We start from the raw sequence: 18,495 nt of genomic DNA, 5'->3' as shown, positions 1-18,495 counted from the left end.
TTCTCATTTATGTAACAATTATTGACCTTATCCCAGCTACTTTTTTTTTCTTGGAACTCCCTTCCCCCTGTGGAACATGTGTGAGTGCCTTGGTGGATTTAACCTCCTGTCGACCAGCCAAGACAACTGGATTATAAATTGTTTTTGAAACAACCCCATTGGTTATACACCTCAACATGTGGCAGGGCTCTATCTCAAAGTCATGCCAACATCAAAAGTCTCAAAACCAGTCTTCAACTTCAACCAGGCGTTCTGGGTCCTTATCAGCTTGCCCCAGCTAATTTTCCTGTTGCTACGCTCAACAGGTGGTGAGCATGCGTCCAAATATTCCTTGGAAGTTTACAAGTGACAAGAGTGATCCCCAGCAGCCACAATCGGAATTACCCTCATGAAGTCTGCACACTCATAATTAATCTAAATTCCACATCATTCTGGACATATAAACGGACTCTGTAAGTACCAGAATGACACCGATTCATTTTGTTTCTTGGCATATAAATGTGAAACTTTAATGTCTACTGCAAATTAATGATGTATGGAACTTCTGCAGCCATTTTAGTTTGCCAACTCGTTTAAGAACTACTATGCTGTTATTGGTCAACTGCTGGTCACATGACGCGACGTTGTTACCATGCTACTGCGGGGTTTGTGTGTGTAGATCACGATTTGTGTGCATAGATCACACGGTTTGTTTATGTAGATCAGGTTTTGTGTACGTAGATCACGTTTTTTGTGTTTACGGTGTTACTTACAGCACTCTGGCAAACACCGTCGACTGAGGCACTACGGTCGCCGCGGCCGATCCTCATCAGGCAATGCAGAGTGCGGCCTTTGCGGTGAAGGCCAGAACAGTGAGTCTCAATCTCTGCGCGGCAGTGAAGCACGATCTCGGGACTGAGGGAGAAGTCCTCCATCAGCATCCGCCGATAGTCCAGCATTTCACCCTGACACTCGCCGGTGACCGGGCGACCTGCACAATACACAACAAAACAAAAATGAGAAAAATAACTTCATGACAAGAATCTTGAACATCATGCCTCATTTCACCAACACGCTTCATTTCTTATTAGTGTAATGGAAGATAATTGATCACATTTAAAGATGAGGATGTAAGTTGAAGCCACATTAAGACATCACCTCGGTGCACAGCGGCCTCCAGACACAGGAGCAGGTACGAGAGACGGGCTTCGCGGGCCCGCGGCAGGTTGGTGTCCAGGCTGCAGCGGTGCTTCCTCAGGTCGAGCTTACAGGCTTTAGCCAGCGAGTAACTGACCCTGTAGTCCTGAGAGATCAGCTTCTGCCGTGTTGTCAGAGCGTCTCTGCACTAGAAGAAAGGAAAAAATAAGACATTTGTCTGTGAATTATTATCCAGAAACACAAGGTGCACCAGCAAACAAGCACCAAATAAAGTTGATGCACCTTCTCTGACATGGCCTCTTCGAACTTGTGGTTGAAGAGGCACTTGTAGACTTTTCCATCTCCTGCCTGAGTCTAGAGAATGAAAATGTGATCAGAGAGGATGAAAACACTTGTTTTGCTAAACGGAACTACTGTTTTGAAGGCATTTTGGATGGAATTAAGAAGTTTGTCATATCAACATACAGTATAATGCATTTAGTGTGCAGTATTTCTTTCTTCCTTCCATTTTCTATACCACTCCTCATTAAGGTCGCAGGTGAACGGCTGCCTACCCAGCTGACAAAAACAGACACTCACAGTCGCCTATGGAGAATTTAGAACCAATTTCAAACCAAAAACCTTTCAATTGTGTGGCACACAGCCTGACCTGTTGTTGTTATATCCCTAAAAGGGAAGTCAACCCAAAAATGTTCTTTCCAATACGTTCTATGCAGCCTTCTAGTCTAAAACAATACATCGTATTTTGCTTAATACAGCATTTGTGGAATATGAATAAAGCAGCAAAATCCAACCATTTTTTTTTTTTTTATCCATCTCAGGGTGCAGCCATTTTGCCACTTGCTGTCAACTGAAAATGACGGCTTAGCGTTCACATAACCGGACTCAAAAAACAGATGAGCTGTGATAGTTACTTGAGTCCTGAGCAACTGCGGTGTCATTTTCAGTCGACAGAAAGTAGCGAAATGGCTGCCACCTGAGATGGATAAAAATGGCTGGATTTTGCTGCTTAATTCATCTTCCACAAGTGCGATATTAATCAGTATGCCGCGTATAGACTAGTGGGCTGCAGACAACATACTGTTGTACAGAATATTTTTGGGTTTACTTCCTCTTTAAAAAAATATATATAGATGGAGAAATGCTACAAAAGAGTTTTGCATCTTAGTATTCTAGAAATCGCTTTCAAAAGTGAAATAAATATATGAAATTTGATTAGAACTAGAAAATTGTTACATGGCATTGTATAGTCCCTGAAAAGTATCAACTAAATAATGCTAATATCACCTGTGAGCACGCTCATATTTAGAACTGTATATTGGAGGTGACAGAGTCAACATTTTAATTCGAGTATAATGTAGCTGTTCTAATTTGTCATTTCACCTCAGTTGCCTCATGCATATTTTATTTTGTGTATGTTTAACTATGACTGGTAGAAATCTGTGCCTGTGACGGTTCTGGAAAAAAAGAAAAAAAAAAGTACTAATATGACATATGGCATATGACCTCAGTTAATCTATTTCTTGATTAAAGTTTCCATTGGCATTCAAAGTTAGCAATTAGAGACTAATGTGGCGAGAAATATGAATGAAAACTATTAATACTAATGAGACTGATTTGAATAATTGCAAAAGAGATGAAAAAATGATGTCGTTACATTCTGGCAGAATCTCTCACGGTCGTCTCGACAGGAAAAGTAAAGATGTCGATCAAGGTGGAAGTCATCTGATGAGAGTTCTGCAACCCGCAGGATAGCCTTCTGACACTCCTCTTTGATTGGACGGACTTGATCTTGTTCAGCCTCCCTCACAAGCGCCTTTTCCAGACAAGCGATGACTTCCCCTTGGCTGTGGATGTCCTGATGTGCAAAGACAACAGCAGCAAATACAAGAATCAAAATGATCAATTACAGCTAGTACATTGTGAATGTTTATGAGGTATTCACTTTAACAAAAGGTCACCTTGTGTCCTATGGTGATGCTCCCGCAGCGTAGATTGTTGATGTCTTCTTTACATTTGTCCATGAAGCCACAGATTAGTCGGTAGTCACTGAAGATAATACTGGTCATCTTGGTGATGTACTGGTTACATTGGTACTCGCTGATGTTCGCACGGTGATCGACCAGACAAGATACGAGGTAGCCCCTCCCACGTTCCTCGTCATTACACTCCTTAAGCTGCCGTTATTCGAGGAGATGAGAATAATTAAGGAGCGTACTAATTCAGAAACATGTAAGTATGTTATAGTGAGAGATTTAATGTCATCACCAACAGCTAGAAAACTGGTATCATCAGCAAGTAATAAAGGAAGAAAAATATTGCAAGAGACGATCAAGTTGTGAATGTAAATTAAAAACAATAAAGGGTCCAAGATCGATCCCTGAGGTAACCTCCAATTGAATTCTGGGTTTGTTGTCTCAAAGACAAACTGTGCATTATAAAAAATTAAAAAAAAAAAGTCAAATTGCATACTTGTTAGGATTGGGCGATATGGCCAAAAATTAAAATCTCGATTTTTCTCAGTCATTCAGGACGATTAACGATTTGAATCTAATAAACCCAACAAACGTTTATTTAAAGGTTTCATTTATTCAAATATAATTCCTGTAAAAATATGTTCCGACAATAATAACGTGTCGTATAGTCATATACTGATTGTAAATCAATTTTACATAAACATAACATTCAGAATTTGTGCTTAATTGCCATAATTGAGTAGTTGATAGCTATACTAAACATGTCTTGTAAAGCACCCATCCAGCATTCTGCCACTTGTGCAAAATTATAACTTACAATAACATCTGGATGTAACAGAACATAAGAACAAAATCTTTGAATAATTCAAAAGACAAAATTCGATTTCACGAGTTTTTCAACAATTTGATTTTCAAAATCATGATTAATCAAATTAATGTGATTTATCGCCCAGTCCTAATACTTGTAAGAACGACTGCATTGGGTATAATGGGCAACCAGGAAAACAACAGCACTTGTTTGTTTGTTTTTTATTACAGTACAGAAGTGACGCGAGTGAACCACTACACTATCAGTAACTAATGTATATGACTGAGACCACTTGGCTGAACACTGACCTCACTGATGGTTGTCTTGCAAACCTCAATGGCCACCGACTCAAACTTTGGATCAGTGGTCAGATTAAGCTTGTAGTTCCACAGGAGCTGATGAAGAGAGTTATTCAGGGTTAGATATATCCAGTGCTCATTATTCATTAACTATTCATGTTAGCCTTCCATTACCAAGAATTACTTAAAGTAATTTGCTGTGAACAAGACATGAAATGGTAGCAATCACAATTACAGTAAAGCAAAGTGACACTACAGCATATATTTTAGATGTGCAAAAAGCCTTGGCTCTCAACATCCAAATGAGAAAATGATGTGGTATGTATTGGGATGGCCTACTGTTTTTAAAGCCGCATTGTTAGTCCATAAGTCTTAAAAACACATTACCGGTAAGAAATCATTATTTCAGTCTGAGAATGTACACCATTATTGTGGTGTAGAAGAGATAACAAACTTGCATTCAGAGCTTATTAAGGCCAAACAAAAATACATGTTTTCACTACATTTTACATAAATTAAAGTACTTTAAAAGATGTTGGTTGGGTTTCCTGCAAACATTCAGGGCTCGACAGTGCGAGTATTTCACTTGCAAATGTGGGCAACTTTCAAGTGCGTGCTGGTGAAAAAAAAATACTGCTCGCACAGCGCGAGTGCATTAATGCTCCCTCTGCACTATGTTTAAAACGTACGTTCAAAAGTCGCCGTGTCCTCCGCTGGTTTTCCCGTAGCAACAAGAGCGCGCCACCGTGCGGCAACTCAATCCAATAGTATTTGAGTGACATGACCCACTGCAATGTGATTGACTGGCTACTTCCTGATTGGCACAGCATACGTGTACACGCGCACTGCACGGCATTGGTAGCTTGCCGTGTGGGGCTCAGGGAAAAGCGGCAGCGAATAAAAAAAAAATGAAGCGGTCTATTGCTGATTACTTTCTAAAACAAAATGAGAATGAGGAGGAGAATGATGGGGGTAAAGGAGGACCAACAGAAGGTGCCAAATCAAACGGGCAGGGGAACATCGGCCGAGGAGCAGGTAAAAAAAAAAAAAAAAAAAGTACTGACTTTTACTGAGCTAAACAAAATAATGTTCACATGAGTTAAGTTATACGAAATTATTGACTTGTTTTGATAGCCGCTGGTGTTGCAGGCAAACCTCGTGTTCCAATGAAATATTTTGCAAATATATTGAGGTGCATATGCCTAAGGTCATGCTGCACCAACACAAAAAATGGTGCGACCAAATCCTGTGCTGTGCGAGCAACTAAAAGTGTCACTCGCACCAGTGCTAGTAGTGGAGAAGTTAGTGTAGAGCCCTGACATTGTATAAGGCCTTTTGTCTTGATTCACAAATCATCAAATCTTACAATCCATACATGTGCTCAAACAGTCTACCCAGTTGCCCAGTGGCCTCTAAAAAGATTATCATTAAAGATCACGATTATTCCACAAATGTGTATTTATTTCAAGAAACACTTTAATTATGCACTTAACTAAAGCGTCACAATATAGGCACCAAATCTGTCTGTATCTGCTAAACATCTCTGATACAGTGAACTGCAGAAGAGACATATTTTAACTCTGGCCACCCCTTTCTACTTGTGCAACTATTAGCACAAATTCTCTCACTGGATGCTGGAAGTTTGTTATGTACTGAAAGCAGCATTTGGAATCAATTGCTCCTTGAGAAAAGTTGTCATGCAGAATGCATATGCAACACTATTGAGCCATGTGCTTTCCCCCCCAAACAAATTAATGAAAAAAAGTCAACCGCTTACACAAAGTTTACAAAAACAACACCTACTAAGACAACAACGCAGACACAATGTGCGGTGTACAAGGTAAAGATAAATAGTGTTTATGTACTTACATGGTTGCAGTCCGGGGCCATCTCAGTTTCCTGCAGAAACATAAAATCAGAACATTTTCTAACCATCTTTACACAAAAACATTTTAGTGGCAGTGACACACATTCAAATGCACTTTTCAATAAAAGTCTTGAATTTGGTGCAGCATGTTGGGAATGTACCAAATACTAAACCCAAGTTCTTTACTAACACCCCAATCCCCACCAATAATCAGCTTTAATACAATAAACCCAGCAGGAGATTCTGATCATAGTTTCACTTTGCATAGAAAAATAAGATAAAATGCACAGGAACAGACACACAAAATGTACTTAGCTTTATACTGTCATTTCCACTAAACGTTCCAAGGACAGAGGAACAAGGGTAATGAAGAAGACTCTTAGCTTCACCCAAGATATAAATGACCAATTAGTAAGACTATGAGTTATTAATTAAAGCCAATGATTTCTATTGAGATCAAAGGGCTGGAAACAAGAGCAAATTTATCAATGAAAATCATCAAAGCATTGAGATAACAGACTAATTGTATTGGTGTGAATGAATGGGATGGAGAAAATCCCTGATAGCTGCAGACTAAAGGACTAGATACACCAATCCGGCGTCGGCCAAATGTGACCGTCGCCTACCGACTGTGGCGTCGGCCCAGACGTCGGTACGTCTCGTAGAAAATATACACCGCACCGACTCCGACTATTACGAATCTTCAGAGCATGCGCGAGAAATAATTTTCCTCTATACCATCGGCGGCGGTAGTCATTATTCCTAAAGTCACCCGGAAACCGCTTTACAGGGGCGGGATATAAAATCGTAAAAAAAAAGCATACCGGTTACTTTTTCTCTCACGATGCCCTCCCACGTGAATAAAAAAGCCCTCCGGCTTTTTGCGAAGTATCGCATCTAAAATCGTACCTGCTATATCCAGTCACGTCCCCTTGTCATGCCATAGTTTGGTTTTCATACCTTTGTCGGAAAACCTTTTAACGGTAATATCATACAATACCGGTCTCTCTTGAACCAAAGAGACAAAGTCATCTTCCCGATCTTCTGTCCAGACAGACATTGCACGTTCAAATGCGGAGGATACAGCAGGATGACGATGCGCAACATGAGCGAAAAAAAATAAAAAATGCTCGAGGCTTTCCATCAGTACTGTTTATCGGCGTTCGTCACTTTCTCCTCTTGCCCAATGCGCTGATTCGTTAGCTAACAGCCAATCATGGTGATCTAACGCAGATTCAATGCAGATTCAATGTTGAATTTGCTGACAACGCACCCCAAAATGACAATGTATTCCAACTTATCTTAGCGTTTTTAATTGGCAATTAAATATAATTTTAAGGTGGCGTTGTGTTGATGTTGGAAGTCGACAGTCGCGTAGGACTAGTCAAGCTAGCCGCCTTGACCCGCAACGCCTTCCACGCGCTACGTGGGTAAATTTCAAAATACAAGTCACATTACTTGGAAGGCTTTTATTTTGAAGTTGGCCTCCGCAGACGTACGACCCGAAACATGTACTCGCACAGGCTGTACAGTTGGCCGCATTTGCGGGTGAATTGGTCGCCGTCTCGAGCCCTGATGTCTGAAACATTTTTTAATTAGTAGATTAACACCTTAGCTGTTAATAATGGGAACTCCTGCAAGCCTCTGTCCAAAAGTTTTCAGACGGGATTTGGGTTTGAATTTCCCACCCTCTGTCTGCGGATGTATCGTCATGTGCGCATTGTTTATGTGAAGAAGAAAAAATACAGTTTCATTTTTCGGCCACAGGTGGCTGTCGCAATTCGAAATTCAATCTTCTGCATTCACAGTAGCATTAAATGGACCATGGGTACTTCTTTTTTGCTTTACGTATTAATTTTACATTAAAATTCAAGTAGAATTGACAAATGAAGACATTGAAGCAAGTACGCTTGACATCTTATTGGGAGATATGCGCAAGCGAGTCTTCATTTTCTTGAAGTGATATTCTACAATATCAGTCTTTTGATATGTTTAGGACATGTGGGAGGGGTGAAACCATTTAGGAAATGTCCGTTATATGGTCTCCCGTTATCAGATTTCTATCTATCGCGGGTGGGTCTGGAACATTTCCCCAAAAAAGGGGCAGTTCACTGTAAACGCAAAATAATAAGAGCATGATAACTGGTTCAAAAGCTGCTCTTCTGAAATGCCTATCTATATGCTCATTCTGAAGCAGAAAGCGATGGCATTGACCCCAAACAGGAAGTGCCTGCGGGCTATGGCAAAATTCTTCCTTGCTAATCAGTGATGCTGCTTCTCTGACTTCAGAATCGAGGCCTCAAACCACCATAAATACATTCTTAAATGCTTTAATGTGACCTCTTGCTGCTTTGCAAGGTTTTGTGTGCGAGTGTCTATCTTTCTCTCCAGAGAGGAGGCAGAATTATAAGAGCAACTTTCCTCTTCTGGAGGCCACAGCTGTTACAAAGCTGAAGCAACGCAATTATCTCCGTAAAGATGCCTGAGGAGAAGCAGAAGAGAGCGTGTGTGCACCTGTTTGTGCGTGCATGTGTATGTGTTGGACCATCAGCATGGTGGTTAACAGCATGGTGCTGATGTACCAGAGATACTTTAACACATTAAATTAATCAGCACACATGCATACTTTCAATACGTGTGAGAATGTGAGAAAACTGATCTACAAACTATTTGATGCTACATAAATGAGGGTGCTTATTGTGTACATTTAGGTCCGTAAATACTGGGACATCGACACAATTCTTATCTTTTTAGTAATGATGTGACTGTTGACAAGAGCAGCAGGATCAATTCTGAAGTGTTGCAGGCAATATTATCCGCTCATTTTCAGCCAAATGCTTCAGAATTCATTGCACAACGCTTCACAGTACAAATGGACAATGACCCGAAGCATATAGCGAAAACAACCAGTTTTTTTTTTTTTTTAAACTCATCTCAATTCAACTTTATTTATATAGTGCTTTCACAAGGCAAAGAAGTGGAATGTTCCACCAGAGCCAAGTAAATCACTTGACCTGAATCTGATTGAGCCTGCATTTCACTTACTGAAGAAAAATATCCCGAGAACAAGGCAAGAACTGAAGACGGTTGCAGTAGAGGCCTGTCAGAGCATAAGCAGGGATAAAATCAAGTGTTTAGTGATTGGTTGTAATTGACTGCAAAGAATTTGCCAACATGTAACTAGAAAGTAAAAGTTTGATTTAGGATTCATTTGTTTGAACAGCTTTGGCCCCTTAAAAGTGGAAGACATACATACAAACTGTTTTAATTCCTACACCGCTCACCTGAATTGGATGCAAAATTGCACGTACATTACCTTCAAATGAAAGGTGAAAGTCCACTATTAAAGGGATACTTGACTCACTGAACATTTTCAACAGTAAGAAGATAATATTTTGTCTATAATGAATGTGATAGCTTCATTATTTTTGATGCACAATTAATACCTTTAAAAACTAATTTTGCCACTTGCTGTCGACCGAAGATGACATCACCTGTGGTGAGGAAATGGGTAACAACCAATCATGGCTCAGTTTGCTTATCAAACCCAGAAGGAAGGTGAAGGTATTAAATAATGAAGTTATCAAATTAATTCTGGACAAAATATTAACATTTTACTGTTGAAAATTGCTCAATGAGTCAAGTATCCCTTTAAAGCACATGTTGCCCATTTCATTTCAAATCCATTCTGGTGTTGTTCAGAGCCAAAAAAATTAGAACTGTGTCAACGTCCCAATATTCATTGCCCTGACTTATTCTGCCATAAAATATGTTGTAAATATTTTGTAAATGCTTTTTATTTATTTTTGTTCAAATTGTCACCAGTGTATAAAGTACTTTGAAGTTTGACATCTCTTGCTTTGCTCCGATAGTTTGCACCTAGAGCTGTAAAGTGTCATTTACTCAAGTACAATCACTAGAAGTAGACACATATTTATTTATATTAAAAAAAAAAAAAAAAAAAAAAAAAAAAAAAAACTTCTGGAAAGAAGCAAAAGCAGATATGGATCAGAACTTGATCCCCCAAAATCATAGCTACTGCACTGTTGTCGTCACCCTATCTGTATCATTTCTGACAACATGCAAGAAGCCTTACAATTAATCTGTTGAGTTCCCTGAATTAAAAAAAAGAAAGAAAGATCTTAATACTATTTAAAATAGAATAAGACAACACAGGAAGCTTGATGTTAAATTGATTTTCACCATGTCTTACCTGCTGTTTTGTTAATCATTGACTCGAGTGTCTGCTGATCTTGCGCAATATGTCCTCATGTGTGTTGTAAAAGAGCTCACAAAAATTGCCACACATGCTTTTGTGTGACGATGTGTGTGATAACGCATCATACTTTCAGAGCAAATCGAATGAGGATGCAGTCCACCTTTGTCAATGAAGGCGTAAAAGCAACAACAGTGAACTCATCCGTCATCTTTTCTAATCAACGTTATTAAAAAGAAGATGTAACAATGAATAGAAAAGATACAGATGTTACAAGACATTAAAGAACAACTTGTACTCCCTTTCTGTAATACCTGATAGCAGCCCACTTGAAGTTTACACGCAAAAGAAAATGTGAATCGTATTTGCGTCATAATATTCATTGAGGTCGTGGGAGGGTGAGCGTTTGTGAATGACAGAAAAGATAACATGTAACGCCACTCATAACAGGCCCAGGGAGTTGGATGTGCAAACCACTCGGATTCTGTGCCGCTATGTTGTAGTACAACAAATAAAATCTATTGTGACAACTATCTCATAAATGCACAATCCAAGACAAGTACATTTCGTGGGGTCCTCGCACTTTTGTGTGCATATCTGTGATTTATTTTGGCAGTCCTAAAGTGTGCCGTAAAATAATTGCGTTGGCTCAATAAGTATGTGTTAAAATTATACTGGGGTGGTGGGGCGAATCACTAACACACTGTGGGGACAGGAAGGAACCTCAAAATACAGTAGTGTGGACTTGACTAAATTGATTTTCATATTGTATTTATAAGTGTGCTTTAAGGATAAACACGTGTCCTACACCAAGCACTTTACCAGTCAACTACTGCAGCTTTACCTCCACCTCAATGTCCAGCTGACAGCCACGGATCGAAAGCACCCCGGTCATTGCGTCACAGCCAGCATCATCATCGATTCATCATCAGCAGCAGCACCCCAAACGGCGGCCACCGCTTACCTCTCTGCGGTCCTGTAGACACTCCAGCACGGACAGGTTATTTGCCCAAGTGTGTTTGGGGCACAGTCGGGTCAGGTCCTCTCTGCAGGCCTCCTCCTCGGACAGCTTCCAGCCGGTCGCCCTTCGAGGCTGTGAGGCCCCAGCGGCGGCAGCGGCGGCAGCAACGACAGGGGCAGGTGCATCCTTGGCGTGTGGCTCAGCGGCTCGGAGGACGACAAGGTTGTTCGGAGGCTCGGCGGGGCCGCTGGCGGCCTTGAGGCCGAAGACGGAGCCGAAGCCACAGAGACACACGTATGATAACAGCAGTAGCAGCAGCGGAGAGCGACTGTACGTCGCCATCTTCACAACGCCGTAAAGCCAGCACTGTGAGAACAACACTGCGCTACTTCCGGTCAGTTAGTTCACAATAAAGGTAATGGGGTTTTCTGATGATAGAACTTCCCATCAGTATTCAGCATAAGAAATATTTTGTATGTTTTGAAATGTCAACTTTAAAAAAAAAAAAAAAAAAGATTTTTTTTTCTCCCATATAAACATTACAGTACATTACAAGTCTTTTGAATTCATGCACATCGATTGCAATGCACATGATTATACATATATTGATATAAAATATATTATTAGATTGTTTTCGAGGAGGAAAGATGGGAAATGGTCAGTTTACCACATTTTAATCACGCGCAACCGGGATTAATTTATTTTTATGACGCACGCACACACATACAAACGCAGCATTATATTCAGGATTGATTGTTACATTATTTTAAAAGTGTTGCTTTCTGGTCTTCCTTATTGCAAAATCATATCTTATGGGCTTGTATTTGCTTCCAAACTGTGGTCAGTGATGCTGAGGCCAACATTTTGGTAAACACATGTAGGTTTTTGTTAACTGGAACTTTGAAAAAAAAAAGTCCTCCTTACGGGTCAGTAGAAGTTTATCTGAACCTGAAGCCTGAGCCTACTGTAAAAAATAAATAACTAACTAAATAAATAAATAAATAAATAATCTATTTCAGCAAGCATCATAGCACGAGGCCATTAAAGTTGAAACGTTAATGTCAGCAATTGCAATCCTATAGCCTCTAATATTAAAAAAGGGGGCTCCAGGTGGGGGAGTGGAACGGTTACTTGCCTTTGGTGCCGGTTGGTGTGGGTTTGCTTCCCCGCCTGGGAGACCATGTACGTTTGTTTGTGTGGGTGAGTAAAAAATAAAATAAATAAAAATAATTTAAAAAAGGTTGAAAAAAAAAATAAATAAAAAAAAGTCAGTCAGTTCATTTTGAACAGAAAAAGGTCAAAAGAAAAAGCAGGTAGGCCCACGTCAAAAGCCAGTGTTTCTCAAACCTGGTCTCCCACTATCCAGCCCGTTTTCCATATGTTTCCCTATTCCAACACATTGATTCCAATGGTGAAAGTTGAGAGTATACCCACTTCTTCAGGGACTACACCACTGCTGGTCCCCAAGGACCATGCAGGTATTGTGTTAAGCAATCAAGCAAGGGTTTGGGAGAATCGAGGCGAGTAGGCCTAAATTAGCCACAGACTGATAAGAGACATTAGGGGTTATAAGCAATCTGCGAATAAGCATTACACAGATGTGATCAACAATTTCAAGGTGTAACACCCCCCCCCCCCCCAAAAAAAGCCTACTATAGCCTACTGTAATCAAAGTTAGAATAAACTTTTCATCTGCTCGTTTATTCTCTTATTTTAATTGTATTTATTCAAAAATTGTGCACTTGATGCCTTTACCATTTTTTTCCCCATATTTATGAAAAGTGCTACCTGCATTTCCCACAATTCTCCAAGACCCCTACACTCACTTTAAGCTCTTCTACAGAGGGTGACTCCACCAGGGGGCAGAAATTTCCCATATAATCGTCAAATGGTTGACATGTCCTGCCATTACGAAACATTTGTTATTAAATTTGAGGTGCATTGCCGCCAGTGTGCCCGTGGCGCCAATGCGTGTGTACTGTAGTACTGGTTTTTGTTGCAGCCATATTGTGGTTAATTTCTCCCAAAGGCCATTATGACATTATGGCTGAAATCAAGTGTAGAATTGTATCATTGACTGATGAATAACTAAATTTGACGACTGACTATCCAAATATATATATATATATATATATATATATATATATATATATATATATATATATATATATATATATATATGTATATATATATATATATATATATATATATATATATATATATATATATATCAGCCACAACACATTATGACAGCTTACACAATATATACAAAACAACAACGGTTTAAAATATTCCTCTCCTTTGAAAAGTAATACTGAGTTTTGATTGACACTTTCAGGGGTATTCGTTCAATAGGTTAATCATTAAAGTACTTTCATTTTGACATAGTTTAATGACTCCATGGAAGTTACTGCTTTTTCTGTAACAAGATACAATACGCATAGACAAATGTTACTATCGGTTTACATTTAACTGGAGGAGTATTTGTGTTTTTGTGTGGGCAAAATTTAACACCTGTCTACCATGGTGTTGGAGCTAGCAGCTGATTGGGAACCAAGGAGCACAATAAATCCTCCTAAATTTAGAGTTTGGCAGCTGCAGGGAGACTTTTTCTGGCTCTTCATCAGCCATACTAATCCGCCCTCCTCTCAGAGTTAGTTACAATTTGCATTTCAAAGATGTATCATTGAGCCTTTCAGTAATTGAACAAATCCCCAATTAGAGCCCTGTATACAACATACACAGTAAGTATCGTATAAATTAAATGCAAAGTTCCATAAAGTGAAGCTTGTGGTTTGTCAATTTGATGTTCTGTCCTCTAGAGGGCCATTTTCTGGTTCTCAAAGCAAATCTTTGCAGACTATACTGCTTTCCCACTTGTCTCAACCTGACCTTGCACAAAAACCTTTTGCACATAAACTGGCACTGAACCGATGAGACTCATGGGAATGATCCTTAGGCACACAAAACTTTAGAGCTAGTGTTAGCAGTTTAAAACTACACTTCTTAAAGTCGTAATATTGGTTTATGTTGGTATTTTTTCTGTGTTGTGGCAATGCTTCATGTCAATAAATGTTGCAGTACTGTATATCGAGGTGAGGTTTTTTTCTCATCATTCCTGTGTGGAGTTTTACAGGTTCTCCCTATGCATGTTCAGTTGAGTGCGTTTTGATTTGATTTATTAAAGATATAAACATACAAACAAAAAGCAGAGGAACAAAGAATTAAAAAAGAAAAGAAGAACCCCATAAAATCATCAATCAATCACAGTTTACATGTTCAAAAGGGAGTAGGAAGAAGTTAAAAACTTATCTAGTCCTACCCCCTATACATTATATATTTAAACTTATTTCATTATTAATACAATATTAGGTTAATATTTTTTTAAAATAAAATGTATAAACCTGGTTATGAATACAAGTGCACTTGGACACGCGTGCATTTACCAGCAACATATGTACATGAAATTCCTAGACATATACCATAATACAAAAAATTAATAGGGCATTTTGTTTGGACAAATGTTTTATTTTATCTATTATTATTGGAACTCTACGGACAAGAGAAATCCGGTTTCAGATTACAAGAAAAAAAATGGCAATAACATACAGTCCATTATACTATGTTGGGACATATTATAGTCAACTGTAAGAGAGATTTTATTGTTAAAAATGAAGGTGAAGCATTGTCATTATGTCTCACTGTCTAATGATGCTTCCAGAAGAGAATTCCTGAAACATTTGTTGCTCAGCTGCCACTGCCAACTCTTGCATCCCACATTCTACCCACAGCTTCTGAAGACAACTGGCCTATTCGGCGCACACACGCTTGCGGACACGCACGCACGCACACTATAAAGAGAGGATTGACATTCACCTCGCTTTTTCCCCGCAGGCCACATAGGAGTCAGCTGCGCTGTCAAGATGGCAGAGTAAGTCCTCATCTCAACTCTCTCATTTCTAATTTGTGAATCCGCAAAACTCACAGGAATCTTCTCTACTGTGTTTCTCTATGAAGGAAAAAGATGACACTAAGCCGGAGGAATTACCTCAAGGTAAATATACGATGGTGGTCATGAATCAATGTGATTGTAGAGCGAGACATATTATCTGATTTGTTTATCGACACTGATCATTTTATGACATGGACTGCATTCATAAATGAACTTCAAAATTGTGCAGAAAAATTGTGACTGAACAGAATATGAATTTTCTGGGCTCAGCATTAGAGATTTATACTTCAGATTCAGAATTTTAGTGATTCCATCAGTTCACAATTGAATATTATGTTACAGTACATTAAAATATGATTTATCTTTATTATATGGAATGATTTTGCATTTTGGTACTTTGATAAGGAAAAAATGAAAACATAGCCTGTGTTTAACCCAGTCACAATTATGCAAAATTAGCATTATGCTCACTATAAGTAATTTCGTTTTGTCAATTTACACAATACCTTCTTGAACCTCAGTAAGGCATTGTCTATGTATGTATTTAAATGAATGTGATATAAATACAAATTTGTGTACAAATTATACAAAAAAAAATCTCTGTGGTGCTGTGCTGTCTGCTCCTACTTCTCCTCAGAGCTTGCTGTTGCAGATTGGTCAAACAATGCTGGATGAAGCGGCTGAACAGGCCCAAGAGGAGAAGACCAAATTCATGGAGGAGAACTGCCCTGTTCTCTCTCTCCCCGCCTGCATGCAGGAGTTGCAGGTAAACATCACAATACAACTATCAGTTATCCAACTCACAAACATACAGTATACAGTAAAATGAACTCTAGCCAATCTAATGTAAACCAAACCACATCCTTACGTTCACCGTACCCGCACAATGAGAATAAGTGGTTCCAATGGCTGGCTTTATTGCTGTTGTGCTGATTCTGGCCTGACTTGGACAAGAAGCTCACATGAGCTCACAAAGTCAATGTAAGAAAAGGTCCATTTTCTCTTGATTCAATTTTTGGTCCAAGAACATTATGTGCACATGAGTTAAAAGCTTATGAATGTTTTGATAACTTGATCAGTAATGCAACAATGATTGATTTTAATGAATTTATGTAAGGTAAGACACCTTATAGTTAGGGGGGAAATCTAGGCTCTTTCTGTCACTTTTGCCCACAGTATTTTGACTTCTGATCACTATTACATGGGTGACATCTCTTTTTTTCTCATTTTGCATTATAAATTTTAGAAATGGACATGTATACTATTTTTACACTTGGTTCCTGTGTAGTGATTCCACAGACTGAAAAAAAAATCTTACTAAACATACTATTTATGAGATTTTTTTTTCTTTTCGGTATTAATCTCACAAGTATTTTTGTAAGTTTATTATTTCAGTCCGTGGACCGTGGAATCACACAGGGCTAGCAATACCATGTTAAAGCACTAGGTGTCATTGTCTCAACTGTGACCAGATACAGTCCAATCTGGATCCAATCATTCAGTTCAAATCTACCTGTAGATGGCCTTGATCCACAGGAAGGGCAGAGTTTTATTAGTAACAAAATACAGCAAATCGACCAAATCACAAGCACCAAATGCAGCACACCGGCCATGTCTACCCTACAGTTCTGAGGTTGAGGGTTGGAATCTCACCTCTGTGACAGCATCGTTCGAATGTCATCCTAGAGATATCTTGTTGGGGGTGTGAGAACAAGTCTGTTTCACATGGACAAAGTTGGGAGCCAATAGTATAACTGGACGTATAACTCAATATTATCTAGAGGCAAGGAGAAAAATACTGTAGTACTCAAAGCTAATAGATACAACACACCCATGCTTTTCAAATTCACCATTGTCTGTATTTCCCATTGCCAGGAGCTCTGTCGGAAACTTCACAAACAGATTGACCTGGTAGATGGTGAAAGGTACGACATGGATATGAAAGTGAAGAAATCTGAAAAGGAGGTATGCATCTTTTAGTTCTTTTAGTTAAGTTGTATAAAAGTGTACAAAGTATACCCCTTCCCCATCAGATCAACGACCTGAAGTTAATGATTCAAGATCTCAATGGAAAGTTCAAGAAACCGACCCTGAAGAAGGTACGGATGTCAGCTGATGCCATGTTAGCTGCCCTGCTGGGGTCCAAACACAAAGTGTCCATGGACCTGAGGGCCAACCTGAAGCAGGTCAAGAAGGAAGTGAAGGATGAGGTTGGTAAATCACACACAAGAATGACATAACATTGTTGACATTTTTTTCTGATGAAATTCTTTGAGCTTACTCAAAAACCATAATATTTTAAAATACATAAGCCCAAGCAAGACTGACTGATTGTATATGTGTCACTCAGGAAAAACAGACTGGTGACTGGAGGAAGAAAATTGAGGACAAAAGCGGAATGGATGGCAGGAAGAAAATGTTTGAGACAGAGGCCTGACTGAACTCCAGAGCATTCTTGTGGTGTTGATCAGCATCATTTTGGTGTTTTATATGTGACCACATTGTTAATATTGTTGTGTAAGTTACATAAGGTAATATATCAGAAAAATTATCAGACTGATAAACACCAATTCAGGCTAGCTGGTGAAACAAAAGGAAAAATTTCAATACTTCTAGAATTGTTACAATGCATTATTTTGTCACACAAAAGGCACAGAAATATTTTATACAGTATTTGCATTACAAGGGTAAAAGTGAATTAAACTTTTAATTAAATGACAAGTGATTTGCTAATTTTAAATATACGGGGCAGCAGTAGCTCATCATTAAGGCCTTGGTTATTGGAGCCAAAAACCATGGAGGGCCTACTGCTGAGACAATTGTTGAAGTGCCCTTGAGCAAGACACCAAGCCCACTCTCCCTTTCCTCCACGTTTGTGCCCTGGTTCTTTCTCTCTGTCGTGTGAAACACAAATTTATCGCAAAGCCTGTGTTGAAGTTCTCCTTGAGCACAGGGAAAACTTTCAGTCCTCGAGGGCCACAATTTTAGAGGTTTCTCTCCTCAAACACAGCTGTATCAAATAATGAGGATCACGATCAGGTTCATGCAGAGCTTGCTGATGAATCAGGTGTGTTTGAGGAAGGAAACCTATAAAACATGCAGGACGGAGGCCCTCGAGGAATGGAGTTTGAGACCTGTGTCCTTGAGGATTAAAATGGGTATAATAGTAATCAGAGTTGGGCAATCAGGTCCAGAAAGTAAAAATCCTGCCAAAAGATTGGCTTTAACCACAGGTGCTTCTACTCAACTGGCAGGTAAACGAGTTATGCTCCACCAGTT

General features: G+C 39.2%; 3 protein-coding genes across 4 annotated transcripts in view; 1 reads left to right on the top strand and 2 right to left on the bottom strand.

Annotated features, from left to right (window-relative positions):
• LOC144017498 (Golgi apparatus protein 1-like) overlaps positions 1–11,653 on the bottom strand; it is a 25,715-nt gene extending 14,062 nt beyond the window's left edge. For both annotated transcript variants that reach the window (XM_077519128.1, XM_077519129.1), the window contains exons 1-8: positions 11,268–11,653; positions 6,090–6,119; positions 4,230–4,316; positions 3,099–3,314; positions 2,795–2,995; positions 1,420–1,491; positions 1,138–1,324; positions 753–970 (exon numbers count right to left, since the gene is read on the bottom strand). In XM_077519128.1, the coding sequence (XP_077375254.1) occupies positions 753–970; positions 1,138–1,324; positions 1,420–1,491; positions 2,795–2,995; positions 3,099–3,314; positions 4,230–4,316; positions 6,090–6,119; positions 11,268–11,606 (1,350 nt within the window). In that variant the 5' untranslated portion in view covers positions 11,607–11,653. The remainder of the gene's footprint in view (positions 1–752; positions 971–1,137; positions 1,325–1,419; positions 1,492–2,794; positions 2,996–3,098; positions 3,315–4,229; positions 4,317–6,089; positions 6,120–11,267) is intronic.
• The window catches only part of LOC144017507 (C-myc promoter-binding protein-like), a 265,503-nt gene that overhangs the window by 202,232 nt on the left and 44,776 nt on the right, over positions 1–18,495 (bottom strand). The gene's annotated exons all lie outside the window — the stretch shown is intronic.
• LOC144017499 (troponin I, fast skeletal muscle-like) lies at positions 11,162–18,495 on the top strand. The gene is made up of 7 exons (XM_077519130.1): positions 11,162–11,658; positions 15,159–15,195; positions 15,282–15,318; positions 15,854–15,982; positions 17,092–17,181; positions 17,250–17,426; positions 17,567–18,495. The coding sequence occupies exons 2-7, from the start codon at positions 15,188–15,190 to the stop codon at positions 17,651–17,653; spliced, it is 528 nt and encodes a 175-aa protein (XP_077375256.1). The 5' UTR covers positions 11,162–11,658; positions 15,159–15,187; the 3' UTR covers positions 17,654–18,495.

Source organism: Festucalex cinctus, chromosome 4 (genome assembly GCF_051991245.1).
Source record: "Festucalex cinctus isolate MCC-2025b chromosome 4, RoL_Fcin_1.0, whole genome shotgun sequence".
Lineage (NCBI taxonomy): Eukaryota > Metazoa > Chordata > Actinopteri > Syngnathiformes > Syngnathidae > Festucalex > Festucalex cinctus.
The sequence above is the reverse complement of the archived record's forward strand: the minus strand, read 5'-3'. Positions and strand labels throughout refer to the sequence as shown.

Excerpts from the sequence above, each read along its gene's own strand:
- LOC144017499 (XM_077519130.1), top strand. Across the intron at positions 15,319-15,853 it reads GCCGGAGGAATTACCTCAAG|AGCTTGCTGTTGCAGATTGG; the intron begins GTAAATATACGA and ends ACTTCTCCTCAG. Across the intron at positions 17,182-17,249 it reads TGAAGAAATCTGAAAAGGAG|ATCAACGACCTGAAGTTAAT; the intron begins GTATGCATCTTT and ends CTTCCCCATCAG.